The following is a 15373-nucleotide window of genomic DNA, read 5'->3' on the forward strand; positions in this document are numbered from 1 at the left end:
AGCTATTGGCCTTGTATGGTTAAGGTTAGCTATTGACCTTGTATGGCTCAGGTTAGCGATTGACCTTGTATGGCTCAGGTTAGCGATTGACCTTGTATGGTTAAGGTTAGCTATTGGCCTTGTATGGTTAAGGTTAGCTATTGGCCTTGTATGGTTAAGGTTAGCTATTGACCTTGTATGGTTAAGGTTAGCTATTGACCTTGTATGGTTAAGGTTAGCTATTGGCCTTGTATGGTTAAGGTTAGCTATTGGCCTTGTATGGTTAAGGTTAGCTATTGACCTTGTATGGTTAAGGTTAGCTATTGACCTTGTATGGTTAAGGTTAGCTATTGGCCTTGTATGGTTAAGGTTAGCTATTGGCCTTGTATGGTTCAGTATAGCTATTGACCTTGTATGGTTCAGGTGATGACAGGTCTGGTACATTTTCCCACATGCAAGGTAGCGATCTAGACACAATTTGAGATTTGTATGTAAATGTTCAAGCCTTAAAATTTTCACTGCCATTTCTGCATCACCTATCATCTTGGAGAGCTATACGTTTGCCAAACCACGGCTTTGTTTGATGCATGAGTTATTGAAAATATGGACACGTTAAATGCTTTATAAAAGAAACCATCAATACATTTAGGTGGAGTTAACAGGCTATTTCATTTTTTAAATTTCCTCTCATCAGTAAAATAAACAGAATGTACGCTAACCTTTCATATTAGATTCAATGTTATGAATAGACTCCAATTATCAGAACAATACTAACATTTAGGCTCCCTCATGTGGCTCGAAGGTGTACTGCAGATATAAATGTTTAGTAAAAGACTATAGGGAAGAAGTTCCGATTTGGCGACCCTAATAAAATCTCCTGGGACCAACGTGTGGGTCACAACCCAGTTTTTGGGAACGACTGCACATACTGGCATATTGTTGTGTCACCACTTAGTGCAGGACACTCCAATAAACAAAACAATTGTTTTCAAATATAGTTTAATCCTAAGAGACTATCACAGTGCAATAACACAACTTTACATTCAAGTGAAAAGTGATGTCAAACAGATTTACAACTTGAGGAATTACGTCAACACTGGTTGCACTCTTTTGATCAGCACAGTCAGCATCGGTGTTTCATTTTGGAAACAACAATAACCTCTACAGAGGCTTTGTAGTTGTCAAAACGTTTCCCAGCAGCCACCTGACACCATTGTGGAGGTCTAGTTGCTGAATTTATACAGAAGGTCTTTCCCATGTCCCAGTTTTGTACATGCTTGATTCCCTTTCCTTGTTAGTCCCGCCCACAGTAGATGCGAGCAGAGGAGGCGAGCAGTTGAGGCAACAGGCCTCTCTTATAACTCCTCCGGCAAGCCTCCTAGACGAGGAGGTACAATATCGGGAAATGAGAGGAACCCTTGAAAGTTAGTGATCTGTGAGTAAAGTGAATTTGTCATATTTGGTAAGATTTGTCTCAATATTTAGAGTTCAGTCTTTGACATCATTTCAGTTTCAAGGACACTTCAGTTAATTAAAACTTGTTGTAGCTTTGGCCATAATTTCTATCGGCAGCAGGGCTGAGTTCTAGCTGTACGTCCCTTGTCAAAAACAAAACTGGGCAGATTTGTGGGGAATTTAAGATGAGACCTCCAAGACGTTGCATCTTGTTGCCTAAAAAGTGGTCGTATGGCACCTGGAGATATCACACAGATGTGAACATCAACAGACAATTAACTCTGTTGGAATGAGGAATGAATGCTACTTGTAGGTAGGTTTGCCATTAGAGTGTAAAACTAGACACTGTACATCAAACCAGATCATAAAACACATCTGTGATCCTGAGTGAGTTCCAGAGCACTCGGTAAAATATAATACAGTCGGTGCTGCCTGGAGTATTCAGAGTCAGAGATAAATGTGCGTCTCCTTGAGATATGTACGCACCATAGCTCATTTGTTCAAAAGCACCCGATGTGTAAAATTCAAACACATCATTGTCAAAGTGCGGGCCCTGAATCAATTTACTGCTGAGGTTCATCCTGCGAGCCGACAAAGAAGGAGACCGGCTGCGGAGACAAGGGGGCAATGTGAGGATGAAGGTGGGACGAGGAGGAGGTAGATTTGGGGATGTCCCAGTAGCTGCCGTGGAGGTCTAGGGAGGAGAGAGCAGGCAGGTTGTCTCTTTCCATTGGTGTGTCACACTCTGTAGGTGCAGGCGGCGCGCTCAAGCATTTCCTCAGGCCCAGCTCACTGCGAGGTCTATAACACAGAATTAGTTTCACATATGTGCGTGTAAGCAAAAGAGAGGCAGTCACGCACCGTGCGGTGTCCCCCAATTGGACTTTATTTTGTAAAAAAGTTGTCAAAAGCAAGAGACAAATATTTTTTCGATCCCACATGAATTGTGCCATGAATTACACGTGATGTTTGTCAATTTAATATATCATTTTGCAAGTCAAGAAAGTCTCAGTTTGTCGTAGTATCATTTAGATTTTGTTAAACTTAACAGTGAACTACATCTCTCGTCTCGCACAATGTACGTCAGCAGCACGGCGGTTACCTTGGCTAGCTAGCTAAGCTATGTTCCGCGCACAAATGTCACGCTATCGTACCTGATATGTTTTAACCAGCGACTCTTTTTATCAGCCGGGAAGCGAAAGAACGAGCATGACTCGTTGAGTAGAGCCCGATGCGAAAACACAGCGAGAGACTTTTGGATGAGTCTTTCTAATTATCTGTTTTCACAGTCTTATACTTTAACCGTTTTACAACAAAATGCTACTTTCGTGACGTGCAAAATTATCTTTTAAATTGACGGACATCATATGTGTAATTCATGGCTCAATCACAACGGGATCAAATCATTTTTCTTCAGCCATTGACTTTGATTTTTCAGAAATAAGGTCCCATAGTGGTCAACTGGAAGGGGTGGAACTTAGCCTCTCTGTTGGAAACAACATGTGACAAGGCAGAGAGATTCCAACATGTGAAATGGAACTCCGGGTAATCTTTGTTTGTACAGACCCAAACGTTACGTTGTTCTGTGTCATCCTGTTTTGGGTCAGTTTGACATCTGTAAGACTGTTAGTTCTCTAGTGAGGGCCAATAATCAGCCAGTAAAGATGACTGAATAGAAAACTTTGGGTTTGAGTGTTTAACTTTAGTTAACCGGATTAGGGACATTAAGTACCGACACCTATTTCTTTAACTTACATTCAAATACATTCTATTGACTCTTTTAAAACTCCTGTTAAACTTCAAAGTTAGTGGAAATATATCTTCCAAAGTCATTGGCAAAATAAATTAAACAAATAAAAGTAAAATTCCTTCTGCGTGTACAAAAAAGTCAGCCAATGAAGCTGATTCTGAGTGCTGATGGGAGCGCCTTGAGAGTTATTGCCCATGAAGACGTTAAAACATTTGTGTCGCTCGATGTTCACAAATAGGATTCATTCATGCGTTGTGTTAGCTGACGGTTAGCTGTTAGCTAACGCTAGCTTTACTTTTATTGTGGTAGTCAAGCTGCCACAGTGCAGGAGCTCTTCTTCTTTTGGTGTTATTGTCAGTTAACAAACAGCTTCAGTTGCCTTTTACATGTATGTGTAAATGAGTCTTAAATCTCAAGTGTAAATGGGGCCTGAGTAACCGCTCCTTACTGTCATTTTTGATATTATATTAACTTATATTTGTAATCATTCCATTATTTTCATACTGTATTTAGTTCCATGTATTGTTATGTCATTTTACATAGTTTTCATATTCAACTCCCTGGTTTGTAATTTGCTGGTGGATAACCGTATGAAAAAACATCCGTCACCTGATGGAGTTGGCTGAAGCTCCTTTCCAGGCTTGTTGGTACATGTCAGCTGCCACCCCAAACAGCCAGCGCATATCGTTCGGCACCTCTGGGATCCACTCCACAAACCTGGGGCACAGCACCCATGATACAATAGACAAACAATAAACTGATGTTTTCAATTCATGTTTTACAAGAGGAGTGGAAAATGAGTTTCAAGTGCAGAACTCTCTTGCTTAAAGGAACAGCTCACTCCTAAATCATCAAAGTACATATTTGTCCTCTTACTATCTATACACTCAACCTATACTGTGATTGTGAAGAGTGTTGGAGATATCGGCTGTATGTCTTCCTTCTCTCCAATATAATGGAAGTCAATGGCACTCGGCTTGTGGATCTCAAAGCACTAAAAAATACATTTGAAAAACTCAACATCAATGTATTTTTCTAGAAATCATGACCCGGTTACTCAAGAATAACCAACCGACTACACGTAGAGGCTGGCTTTTTTTTTGTGCCAATTTCACTATTCATCACGTGACTGAGACGGGACAGGGGGAAAAAAAGTCAATGGGGCGGGTGGGACGGGAATCATAACAACAGTCTCTGATATAGCAGAGTCTGTGTCGGTCAAATTGACATCCACAAGCTGCACGATGGTTCACGCGCAGCATCACAGACAGTAACGGACTACTGGTCACAGGAGTGGGAGCAAATATATTATAATACACACGCCTACATTTTTGTAAACTGATGCCGATTCATGAATAGTTTTGTTTCAATAAATAGACAAAAAAATATATGTTTAGATAGATAAAAGGCCTACATACACAGTATGGAATCCTCTCTGATATATAAATACTATTTACATGTTCATAATTTATGAGCATACAATTGAATTTTCCAATAAGAAAAAGCTAAAAATAATGTCTGCTGTCAAGCATAGTTCTTACAAAGAAAAAAAAAATAGAATCGGCCAAGAAAGTTGCAATCTGTGCGTCTCTAGTTTATATATTTAAATATGCAGTTCTGTCCCTTTAAATTTGAGCTATTGACAATGATTAGATCTGCTCTCACCTCTGGGCCACTGAGTAGGCCGACTGTAGAGGAAGTGTGTATGGCATGAGCATGTAGGAGGCCACTCTCATTGGCAGCATATTGGACACCTTGGCATACAGGCCAGGTTTGTCTTGGCAGGCCTCGCAAAACACTGGCAGACACACAGGAGCATGTTAACATGTTGACACTTTACAGAGCACAGAGTGCATCGTCACTGCTGAAATCCAACAGTCTGTTGTGAAGCCGCACCTTTCTTGATGGCCGTGGGCAGATCCATCTGCTCATCCAGCCACCAGTGCTGTTTTCGCAGTAGGCGGAGCCTCCGGAGCACCCACTCCTTGGTGGTTTCCGTGTGCTTGGAACAGCAAGGGGGCGGGCTCTCTGGCAGGGCGGGGCCCGAGGTCGGGTGATTCAGCATCAGCAGGTCTGGCAAACACGAAACGTGACATCAGTTCACAGTCCGAAGGTTAAGCTGGAGGCTGATAGGGACGAATCGTAGCGAGGCCAGCTTATTCCTGAGTCACCATGGTAACTCGGCAGTAGGATACTCACTGTTGTCCTCAAGGAAGCGCAGGGCATCCTTATAACCGCTCTGACACATCTCAGCCAGTACCTGTGGAGAGGCGCACAGTGCACGGCTCTTTTTCACACATTCATTTTTGGTACATTTTTCATTTTCACACTATTTATTTTGTACAGTGCTGTATATGGTGCCTGCAAGGAAGCCCCAAAAGTCTGTTTCACAATAAAACTGCGGTACTCTTTATGTTAAAAATGTTGTTGGAGTTTTGACCCTTTAGGGCTGCTGTAAGCTATTCTTAGAAAGATAACTCATTAATCACAACAACCAGAGTGTTGACTAATACAAAGCATACAAAAATATTGAAATTATTGAAAAAAATTAAATATATCATTTTAAATAATTAAGATTTTAAAGGAATACTTTGACATCTTTGGATAATACACTGATTCAGTTAGATGAGACGATCAACACCGTGTTCATGTGTGGTATCAAACTTCTCATCTCACTCTGCCAAAAAAACTAAAAACTACTCTGGCATCTTCAATGAAAGAGAGCTCTGGCATCAGCAGAGCTGCTCACAGCCAATCCACTGGCTGGATTGATAGGACCAGAGTTAAATGCTAAATGGACTGTACTTGTTTGGCACTTTTCGCTTTAACACTACATGTCATCATTCACAACCATTCATACACTGATGCCAGGAGCTACCATGCAAGGTGTCACCTGCTCATTAGGGCTAACTAACATTCATACATCGGCACAGCTACGGCAGCAATTTGGGGTTAAGTGTCTTGCCCAAGGACACATCGATATGGACTAGCGGAGCCGGGGATCAAACCGCCATTGTGCTGATTGAAGGACGACCCTGCTCTACCACTGAGCCACAGTCACTCTCTGTTCTCTTTGACAATCTGTTTTCTTTTGCACATCGATACACCGCCCGCCAAGTGTGTGTGTGTGTGTGTGTGTGCGCAGAGACACAGAGTTACTGCCTCAAGCATCTGTGTGTAGACTTGTTTTTCCAAGTGGCGTGGTACAGAGAAGTAATTCCTCCCTCTAGAAATGTGGTAACACAGCTCCCCCATCACACAGATTTGTGTGTCCGATTACGTAATCGTGGAATCCAGACGGCACGTGAGGGAAGAGGTGAGGAGCCGGGGCTGTAGGACTACAACACAGCTAACGGGTAAAGGCAAGACATTTCAAACAGATTTATCTCAAGCTAGTGGGACCGTAAGAATCATCCATAGCACAAGCACGTCGTCCATTCCAGTTCTCATGTGTGTCTTCAACTGACTTTATCCGCTTGGGACAGAAACCTGCTGGGACAGCGCTTCACCAATGTCCGAACGTGGTCTCGGCTTTTACGTTTGCTATCACAAACACAAGTTGAGATGTCCATAAAGTCCAGTGATTAAGTATATTGCAAGATTATAACTTCAATATTAATTTGCCACTGTGGCAACTAGTGGTGCAACGGATCATAAACTCACGGGTTGGATCGGATCACGGGTCAGAGTCACGGCTCAAAAAACGGACGAGCACAAAAGAAAAATGGGAGCAAAGAGAACTTTTAGAGATCCCTGATCATGTTTTTGCCACAGTAACTAATTGCAGATCATTGATGATCCATATTGGCAGATACAGATCCCTTTGTTGTATGATTATAGCAGCTGGTCTACAAGGATCCAGGCTTTTTTGCCGCCGTCCCAAACATCATTTCAACGACTCTGAAGTCAGTGTAAACCATAGAAAAATTCTAAATATTATCCTTTTACTTTGTTAGTCATTTATAGTGGTTTTTCATAAAAGGCATACAATTCAAATGATTCGGAAATAAAAGACTGTATTTTCATTGATTAAAACAAATCTTGTCATTAGTAGTTTTAATGATGTATTATAAGATGCTTAGAGCTAGTGTAAACAGGTCATAATTCATCTCTAATATCTATTTATGTTGCTGTAAAAAAAAAAAGTCTCCTTTAAACAACTGGATATATTAAAGTTTCTCACCAACACTACATTTTACGAGATCACATGTGAACACATCACGATAACGTTAACAAATACTCATTTTCACTGCACAGAGCCTGAACGCATCATAATGTAACTGAACAGCCTCGTTAGCTCTCCTGTCATTTAAACACGGATTGGTTGTTTACAATGTAACATCCCAGTAGTCTCGTGCGTGTCTCCTGATTTCTCATTCACTTCACCTGCGATCAATCACCTGCCCCTGGTTTTTCCCGAGGTCAACCCCACACATATATACTCCCCTGCTTTCCCTGTTCCGGTGTCAGATTGTCTTTGTTCCAACCGTGCGTCATCGTCTCCCAGGATTATTCTCCCGTGCTTGTTTCTTTGGTTTGTAACTTTGTCTTGTTCTCAGTTTTCGGATTTCTGCCTGCGCCTTGTCGTTTTTGTTTTGCCTTTATGGACTGATGTGAAGTTAGGGCCTGCTTCACAGAGGAGGCCGGAACACGTGTCCAGCTGCTTTGTGCAGTCGACGCGCTGCGATAATAAATCTACCAAAACTGGTTTACAATTAAAAGGAATTTAATCCCACTGATCAAAGTACGATTACAGTTATACAATGGAGTACATTACTCCTATGAAATATCATTTTATCTCACCCGGTGCAAAAACTCTCCTCGCTCCTCAGACAACACATCCGTTGCCTGAGCACGTAAGTAACAGAGAGAAAAGACTTTCTATCTCCCGCCCTCATATCCGTCCGAAACTCCTCCCCTTCCGTTTATCCCAATTCCTATTGGCTAACTTCCAGGTGCACTTCTGTAAACGCCCGTCTTCCTTTCTGTCCCTGAGTTTACTAACACAGTCAATGACTGTCAGTTATTGTTTAATCCCTCTATGATAAACATTCCATGTAATAGATAAGACTTTGCAACTTTTGCATAAGCTTCATGTCTCAAATTCTACTGTTAGCTACTAATCCTAGAACACTTTATGCTTATCTTAATTATGCATTTCCAAAACGCTTATGATGACTAATTATGAATTCTTAAATATGAATCATTAAACACTTATTATATCTACTGAACACATAGTTCTATGCTCAAATTTCTTACACTGACTCCCTGTGTTTGACTGTTTTGGTGCCTAGTACCTTTTTTTTCTACTTCACCTCCTCTCCTGTGTCTCTCTGCGCCCGAGTCTTTGCTGTACCTTAGGGCCGTAACAAACATTATCAGAGATCGGCGACTAGAAAAGCATAATCGGCGGTGTCTTCTATTTTGATGAGTACTGTGGCACCTAATTTACATTGAAATGACACGTCTTAATAATTACTAGAAAATTGAAATACGCCTGTTGCCAAATATTAAGAAATACATCCAAGAAGACTGATCTGGAAAGAGGAAGATTGGAGCCTGTCATCGTCAATGCCAGCTATACTGAGAAAGTGATGAAAATAATCGACAAGATGGCACAGCTCTAATCTCTAGAGCTGCAAATTCAATAGAGCCGGGCCAAGAGGACAGAGGGCAAGAGGACAAGATGGATGTTTTCGGTGTGGTTCAATGGAACACTGGGTCGCAGATTGTCCAGGATCAGAGGAGGAGAAAGACAAGGGGCTTGCAATATGCTTTCGGAGGAACGCGTGGCCGTGTCAACGAGGACACAGAATGGGAGGAGGTCCGGGTCACCGGGGCTTACGGCAACCGGAGATGGGTGAGATGGAACACACACACTGGGTGAAGAAAGAAATGACATTCCTCGAACCACCAGATTTCTACAAGTGGGAAGCAGTCGTCCACACACATAGTTGAAGCCATCTTCAAATCAACTTCAAAGAAACAAATGATGGAATTTTTTCAGTGTACGACAAATGGTACCAGTTTATACTGAAATAGCACAGTCTCTGACCCAAATGGCTTTACTAAACCAGACTCAACCTTTCACCCTGACAGTGTATGAAAAGAACAGATTCATGACATCGGCGTGACATCCCTCCAGGCCTCCCTGAGGTATCGGACGGACGGATAACCGGAAAAACACGACCCTCCCCGGCACGGCGGCATAAAAGCGTGACCTACCTTGGGTTCCGGTGGAAACAGCGCCCTGCTGAGGCGGTACACGTTGCCCAGGTTCATCTGGATGCTGGTGTTGGTGAAGCGCAGCTCGTGGAAGCTGGTGGAGCTGTCGCGGGGACAGATGTCGCACTCGCCCGAGAAGGGAGAGATGGTGATGGTGTTCTTCAGCTCAGACTGCGGCAGGTTGTTGCTGATCCCTCCGTCCACGTAACGCTACAGACACAAAGGAAGGCAATAATGTATTTACCTGCCTTCATTCAGTTGAATAGTGTAATGTCCATTTGTATTATCCGTTACAGAACAGGTCTTACTGAAACACATGGGATGTTATCGGCTGCTGAACCGTGACAATGAGGGTGCTACTTCCTTTCCCTCGTGGCCCCGGACTGCTTTAACATAAAGGCTCTTCAATGTTTCTTCAAACCCACAGCCTTGAACCCAAGTCACATCTCCCTCTCAACATAATATTTGTGTGTAAGTGACAATTTTTTTTTTTTTTTTTAGAGACTCAGCCCATTTGTTTATTTAACAAAGTCCGTTGGTTCAATTTTAAACTCACCCCTGGACCGGTAGGAAAATGAAAAGGAGGGTTTTTAATCATTTAAAGCTCTTAAAATGTCATGGGGAAGGGATTGACCTCATTCCAGAAGAGCTGGTTATAAAATCCCATAATGTGTGTGTATACATATATACATACATACATACATACATACATACAACCGTTCGGTACGCATGACGAACCGAACAATACGTTTGACTACTTTATTTAACCAGGTAGTCCCATTGAGATTAAAAATCTCTTTTGCAAGATTGTAACAATACAAGATGTAAGCAAGCTGTAAGTAACAATACTACATAACATTAAGGAGAAGTTTTTGTTTTTTATGCTTATGTGTTGCTAAGAAGACACCCCAGAAGATGGGTCACTCAGGTATAGTTCCATCATTGTTCAAAGTCAAAGAATAACTTTATGATGTTAGTTGTAATGAATAAATATATTTTAAAATCAAGTACATTTCTCTGCATTTATAGTTTGACTGAACCGAACCGTGGCTCCACTGTATCGCACCGAACCGTGAATTTTGTGAACCGTTACACCCCTAATATGAATCTATATCAACATTTCAATATGAGTCGGGCTTTAGTTTCTCTCGGCAGTGAAGAAGTGTCGTAACACAACATTTTACTGGTCCTGTAATTTCTTAGCAGTTCTTCAACACTGACAGCACGCTGCTGGAAGAGGCTCGGGAGAAGCGGGACTGAGCGGGGAATACCCGAAGAACACGCAGCAGTAAAATGAGCGGTTTTCGAAAAGGAGTGTTGTGCTCGCAAACATTTCTGCTTTTGTTCACAAGGACTGACTAAATGAAAGTTCCTCATGGTGACTTTAAGTACTTTTTATGGGTTGTTGATTCCAAAGAATTTTTTTGAAGCAAGTGCTAAAATCTTAATCTAATGGGATGTAAACCTAAGCAGATATTAATTTCTTCTCAGAAACTTGATTTTCTTATCCATTTGATTGTATGTTACATATACGGTCATAATATGTATTCATAGTTGTGTGAATTAACAAGCTAAGAGCATGCCAACCGAACACTGTCTTTATATTATAGAGACGGTGTTCTTTTAGAAGAACTTTCTAAGAATTTAGTTGCATATTGTGACGGCCCCTGTCTCTAATCACTGCAAGTATGCTTTTGTCCCTCTGTCCCTAGAGAGCAGATCACCTGATGCGGAGCACCTGGTCCAGGAACAGGGAGGGCATGAAACCCTGCTCTAGCGTTACTCGGGGAGGGTTTACTCTCCGGTGTGCGTGGAGTGTTCCCAGCCAGTTGCTGCCGGTTATTTTGGTTTTGGTTTCGCTGACAACACTCACACTTCATCCCACACGCATCCACGTTGACACTACTGATGTTATTGACTGACACACTTCATAACTTTAACTATTTCTTAAGTTAGTTAAATAAACATTTTACGTTACCATCATTTGTTGTGTCTGCCGTATTTGTCATGGTCTAGGAGCCGGGTTATGACACATATCAATTTCTTTTTTAGGAAATTATATGCAGACTAGGGGAAGTGTTATTCAATTTTCTGAAGTTTGCTCTTATAAACGCCTCCAAATTAATGTTCACATCTCAACAAATACACCACCAGTTAAAACTATGAGTAACTTTCATTTTCTGTTGATTTTGGTGATCCCTGTGGGCAAAGGCGGTTGAGTTTCTGAGCACCCGAATTATTTTCGAAAACATATTTTACTGCAGCAGATGTCTGACAGTCTGTCCCATGCAGTCCTGGTTCTGGTTCTCCCGTGCCTCCGTTCTCCGCCGGCTTTCCCAGCAATATGGCCTGGGACTCCAGCAGCATGGGGTCGGTGTTGGCTCCCAGCAGGGACCGGAGGACAAGCTCTGAGTCTGAGCTGAAGCAGTTTCTGGTTTCATTTTATTACATTCCATGTCATCCGATTGACTATCTTTATATGTCCTCAATGTGACGCACTTGACCTTCGTATTTTGTTATAACTTAGTAACGCCATCTGAATCCAGTCTGAGTCATGTTCGCGTATATATGACATGGCAACAGAGGAGAGCAAATAGGTCTGTTCACAAGAGGCACACATAGAAACTGCTGCTCCAGCTGTTGATTATAGTCACACTCAAAGTCCAAATGCAGCTGATAAGTCAAAGCGAGGCCAACACTGCTATCAGGAACTAGCACTCACAGCCAAAATGTTGAGCACAGTTCTCTCTCAAAACATGCATAGGACTCATCCTGATTACTGAGAGTGGAAAACAAAATGATCTCATGGTAGCCTCACACTTTTTCACACTTCTAGGACAAGAATAAAATAAAGTGAAATGTGATTTTGTACAAATAATTGTGCGAACCAAAGCTAAACCTTAATGAGTAGCGATTGACACCTACCACTCCTCTGAAGGATGGAGGGATCAGCCCGCAGTAGACCGGAATGAAGCAGCTGCAGATCAGCGCCTGTGTACAGAGAGCAAGTGTTAAACTAGAGGAAATCCACATAAAAAAAAACACATCACCAACTCTCCTCACCTGGATGAGTTCCGCTTTGGAGCCAAACTCCGACACCAGCACATTCTCCCCGTCGGACACTCTGGTGAGCGAAACGCACAGCCGCCCCGAGGCCCGGACGTGCGCGTCGGAGGGCAGGTCCCGGTCCAGGCCGGACCGTATCACCTTGACCAGGTTGAAGGTGGGGTGAAGGGGCCCCAGGTTCCTCTTCCTGGCCTCCTTCGCCACCTCGAGCACATCTTCACAACATTTGGCTGGTAACAGAGAAAAGAAAAAAAAGGCTCAGGAGATGGGACGTTTGAAGCTAAACCCCTGCTCTGAATCAATAGAGTGCAAACAAAAACACACGACTGGATTGAAATCCACGAAAGCTTCCTGGGGTCACTGACCAACAGTGACCCGGGGCGAGCCCTCTTCCGAGGATTGAGCACATGCCGAGGTCAACGCGGCTACACGTGTCTGCTGTTATCAGCCCTTGTGATTCATGGGAGAGAAAGCGAAAGGGCCCCTCTGACTCACACCGTCCACAGCAAGACCAGGGCTCCCCTGATCCAGTGGGTCCGTGTAGTTTGCACAGCACACATATCTATCTATCTATCTATCTATCTATCTATCTATCTATCTATCTATATAGCCTAACATGTTCATGACATTTAGAGGAAGTATGTTTTGGAAACTGAGAAACAGTCTCCTGCGTTTCATGACAAATATCTGAAAGTACATTTCTCATTTATTTTGGTATTAAAAGAAAAGTGTATGTTAAAAAAACACTTTTGGGTCAGATTTGTCAGGAAAACCTGAAAGATGTTAAAACCGTATTTCAAAAACTGATTTATGTATGAACAAATGCATAACAATTCGCATTGAAATGACTGTAGTTAAATATATAAAACTACAACAATACAACATACACTGCAATTTCTGCAGCAATGACTAAAAGCTATAATAACAACAACAACAACAACAATAATATTAATAATAATAATAACAATAATAATGTGCATAAAGCTCCAGGCTACTGAGCTACAGCGGTTTGTCTTACTTATGCATGCCTGGCTGGCGAGCACCGAGGCGGTCAGAGCGCCGGCGGAGGCCCCGTACAACTTGGTGGCCCCTGTGAGGAGGTAGGGCGCTTTCTCCAGCAGGCAGCTGGCAACTCCGATGTGGTAAATTCCCAGAAAGCCGCACCCGGCGAAAGACAGGTTCCAGCCGCCGTTCAGATCGACCATGGCAGGGCATGCCCCGTTTGAGGAGCCCCGAGAGCAGATAGATCAAACGAGAGCGCTGCGGCTAGAAGGGTAGCGACGGCCAACACGTCCGCTCGACGGAGAGAAGCAGATTGTATAACTCCACAGGTCAATAACCGTCTCTTTTAGAGGAAAGAGGTGGGAGGACGCATATCTGGTGATGCCTTCAGGTGCTGTCAGAATGATCAGATTACCGATATGACTGCTCCGGTAGTGCCTCTATCGAGGGATATTTATACTTATTTTCACGAAAGGGATATTACATTTTATATGATATGAAAAGCTAAATTTAACTGTTGGCATGCACGTGCTTGTGGTGTAGTGATAAGCTAATAAGATTAACGTCTTGTATTTTTCTGTGTCTAGTGTCGATGTTTTCAGGTCACAAAGGTGTGGTTTAGTGTCGCGAGCTTGATGGGTGTATTTGGAGACCTACTCTAATTAATCATGATCGGCATGAATCAGAACTTGAAGTCTCTGAATGTGCGTGTATATGGTTTATTAATATTTTTAATCTCTAAGATTTACGAGGGTATACAAAGGCAACATGTTTTTCTGGGAGCATGATTGGATTAATGCACGTCTATCAATTCCCTTTTCTACACAAGAGCCAATCGACGGCAAGCGGGATGGGCCGAACGCAGTGACGTCAAAGCCCCCTTAACCCCCACTTAGAAAACTAAGAAAACACACACACAAACCCCTCCCCCCACTTCTGTTTGCTTTGCTGAGTTATTTGCCGTGACGTATAGTCATCAACGACTGTCAAATAAAATAAAGAAAGTTAAATTACATAATATCTCAACGATATGTATGTAGGTTTTCATATCTAACTGGATGAACAATAAATAATACATGCTCTGATAATAAATAACTGTTATTTTCTGATTTAAGTAAAATAAGGGCTGGATTTCAAAATGAAATACATAGAAACAAAAAGCTTTTGAATAATGTGCATCTTAAAATGAAGTACTGAATTAGAAAAAATGAATTGAACTGAATTGTTGTTGCCCCGCAGCTTTAAATTCAGTCCATTCAGGTGTGAAGTGAAGTCACCAAAACAAATATCCATATTCTTCTCATCTTCTAAAAAGGCTGCGTGTTTTTAAATGAGAACAGAGCCTTCCAGAACAAAGAGCAAGTTATACATTTGGGTTTGGTGAATTTGCCAAGTTTGTACTTGTCCTCACCAAAAACCGCTTGCTACTTGTTGATTATATATTATGAAAGTATTTTATTGTTGATTTTGTTTCATGACAAAAACGACACATAATTAACACACTCACAAAAAAAGCGTATAAGACCCAATGATAAGGGCTACAGAATAGTATAGGCCTACATGATTTCGTAATATGGTAGCCTATATGGTCATATGTTTGTTTCTGCAGCGTGCAAATCTGCATAACGCATTGGGAAGCATCCTTCCTCTGGTTGCGCGCGCGCATCCTCGCGGGCTTGGCGAGAGTGGTCCTGATGCTGCGACTCGTGCACGCGCGCATTACATCACTTCTCTCCAGCGAGATTGGCCGCGGGTCCACTCGTCCGCCCGCCGCGCAGCATCCGCAGCAGCGGCGTTTCAAAAATCCGCCTCGTCGTCGCCATCGACTGACCGGTTTGCGTTCGATTGGTGGTGTGCGCTTCTTCACGTCCCTGCACTGGCGGCCCGTCTCCGAGG

At 42.5% G+C, this 15373-nt stretch overlaps 1 protein-coding gene across 2 annotated transcripts; it reads right to left on the bottom strand.

Annotated features, from left to right (window-relative positions):
* Nucleotides 1-982: 982 nt before the first annotated feature.
* On the bottom strand, nucleotides 983-13784 carry pnpla3 (patatin-like phospholipase domain containing 3). 2 transcript variants are annotated; one of them, XM_079294355.1, is made up of 9 exons: nucleotides 13494-13784; nucleotides 12473-12705; nucleotides 12335-12400; nucleotides 9410-9619; nucleotides 5384-5444; nucleotides 5081-5257; nucleotides 4850-4982; nucleotides 3794-3901; nucleotides 983-2226 (listed from the first exon to the last, which is right to left on the bottom strand). In XM_079294355.1, the coding sequence occupies exons 1-9, from the start codon at nucleotides 13678-13680 to the stop codon at nucleotides 1998-2000; spliced, it is 1404 nt and encodes a 467-aa protein (XP_079150481.1). In that variant the 5' UTR covers nucleotides 13681-13784; the 3' UTR covers nucleotides 983-1997. The 2 variants fall into 2 exon arrangements, with proteins under 2 accessions (XP_079150481.1, XP_079150480.1); XM_079294354.1 differs by having other exon boundaries at nucleotides 983-2235.
* Between the last annotated feature and the right edge of the window lie 1589 nt (nucleotides 13785-15373).

This window comes from Melanostigma gelatinosum (genome assembly GCF_949748355.1).
Source record: "Melanostigma gelatinosum genome assembly, chromosome: 22".
NCBI classification, from domain to species: Eukaryota; Metazoa; Chordata; class Actinopteri; order Perciformes; family Zoarcidae; genus Melanostigma; species Melanostigma gelatinosum.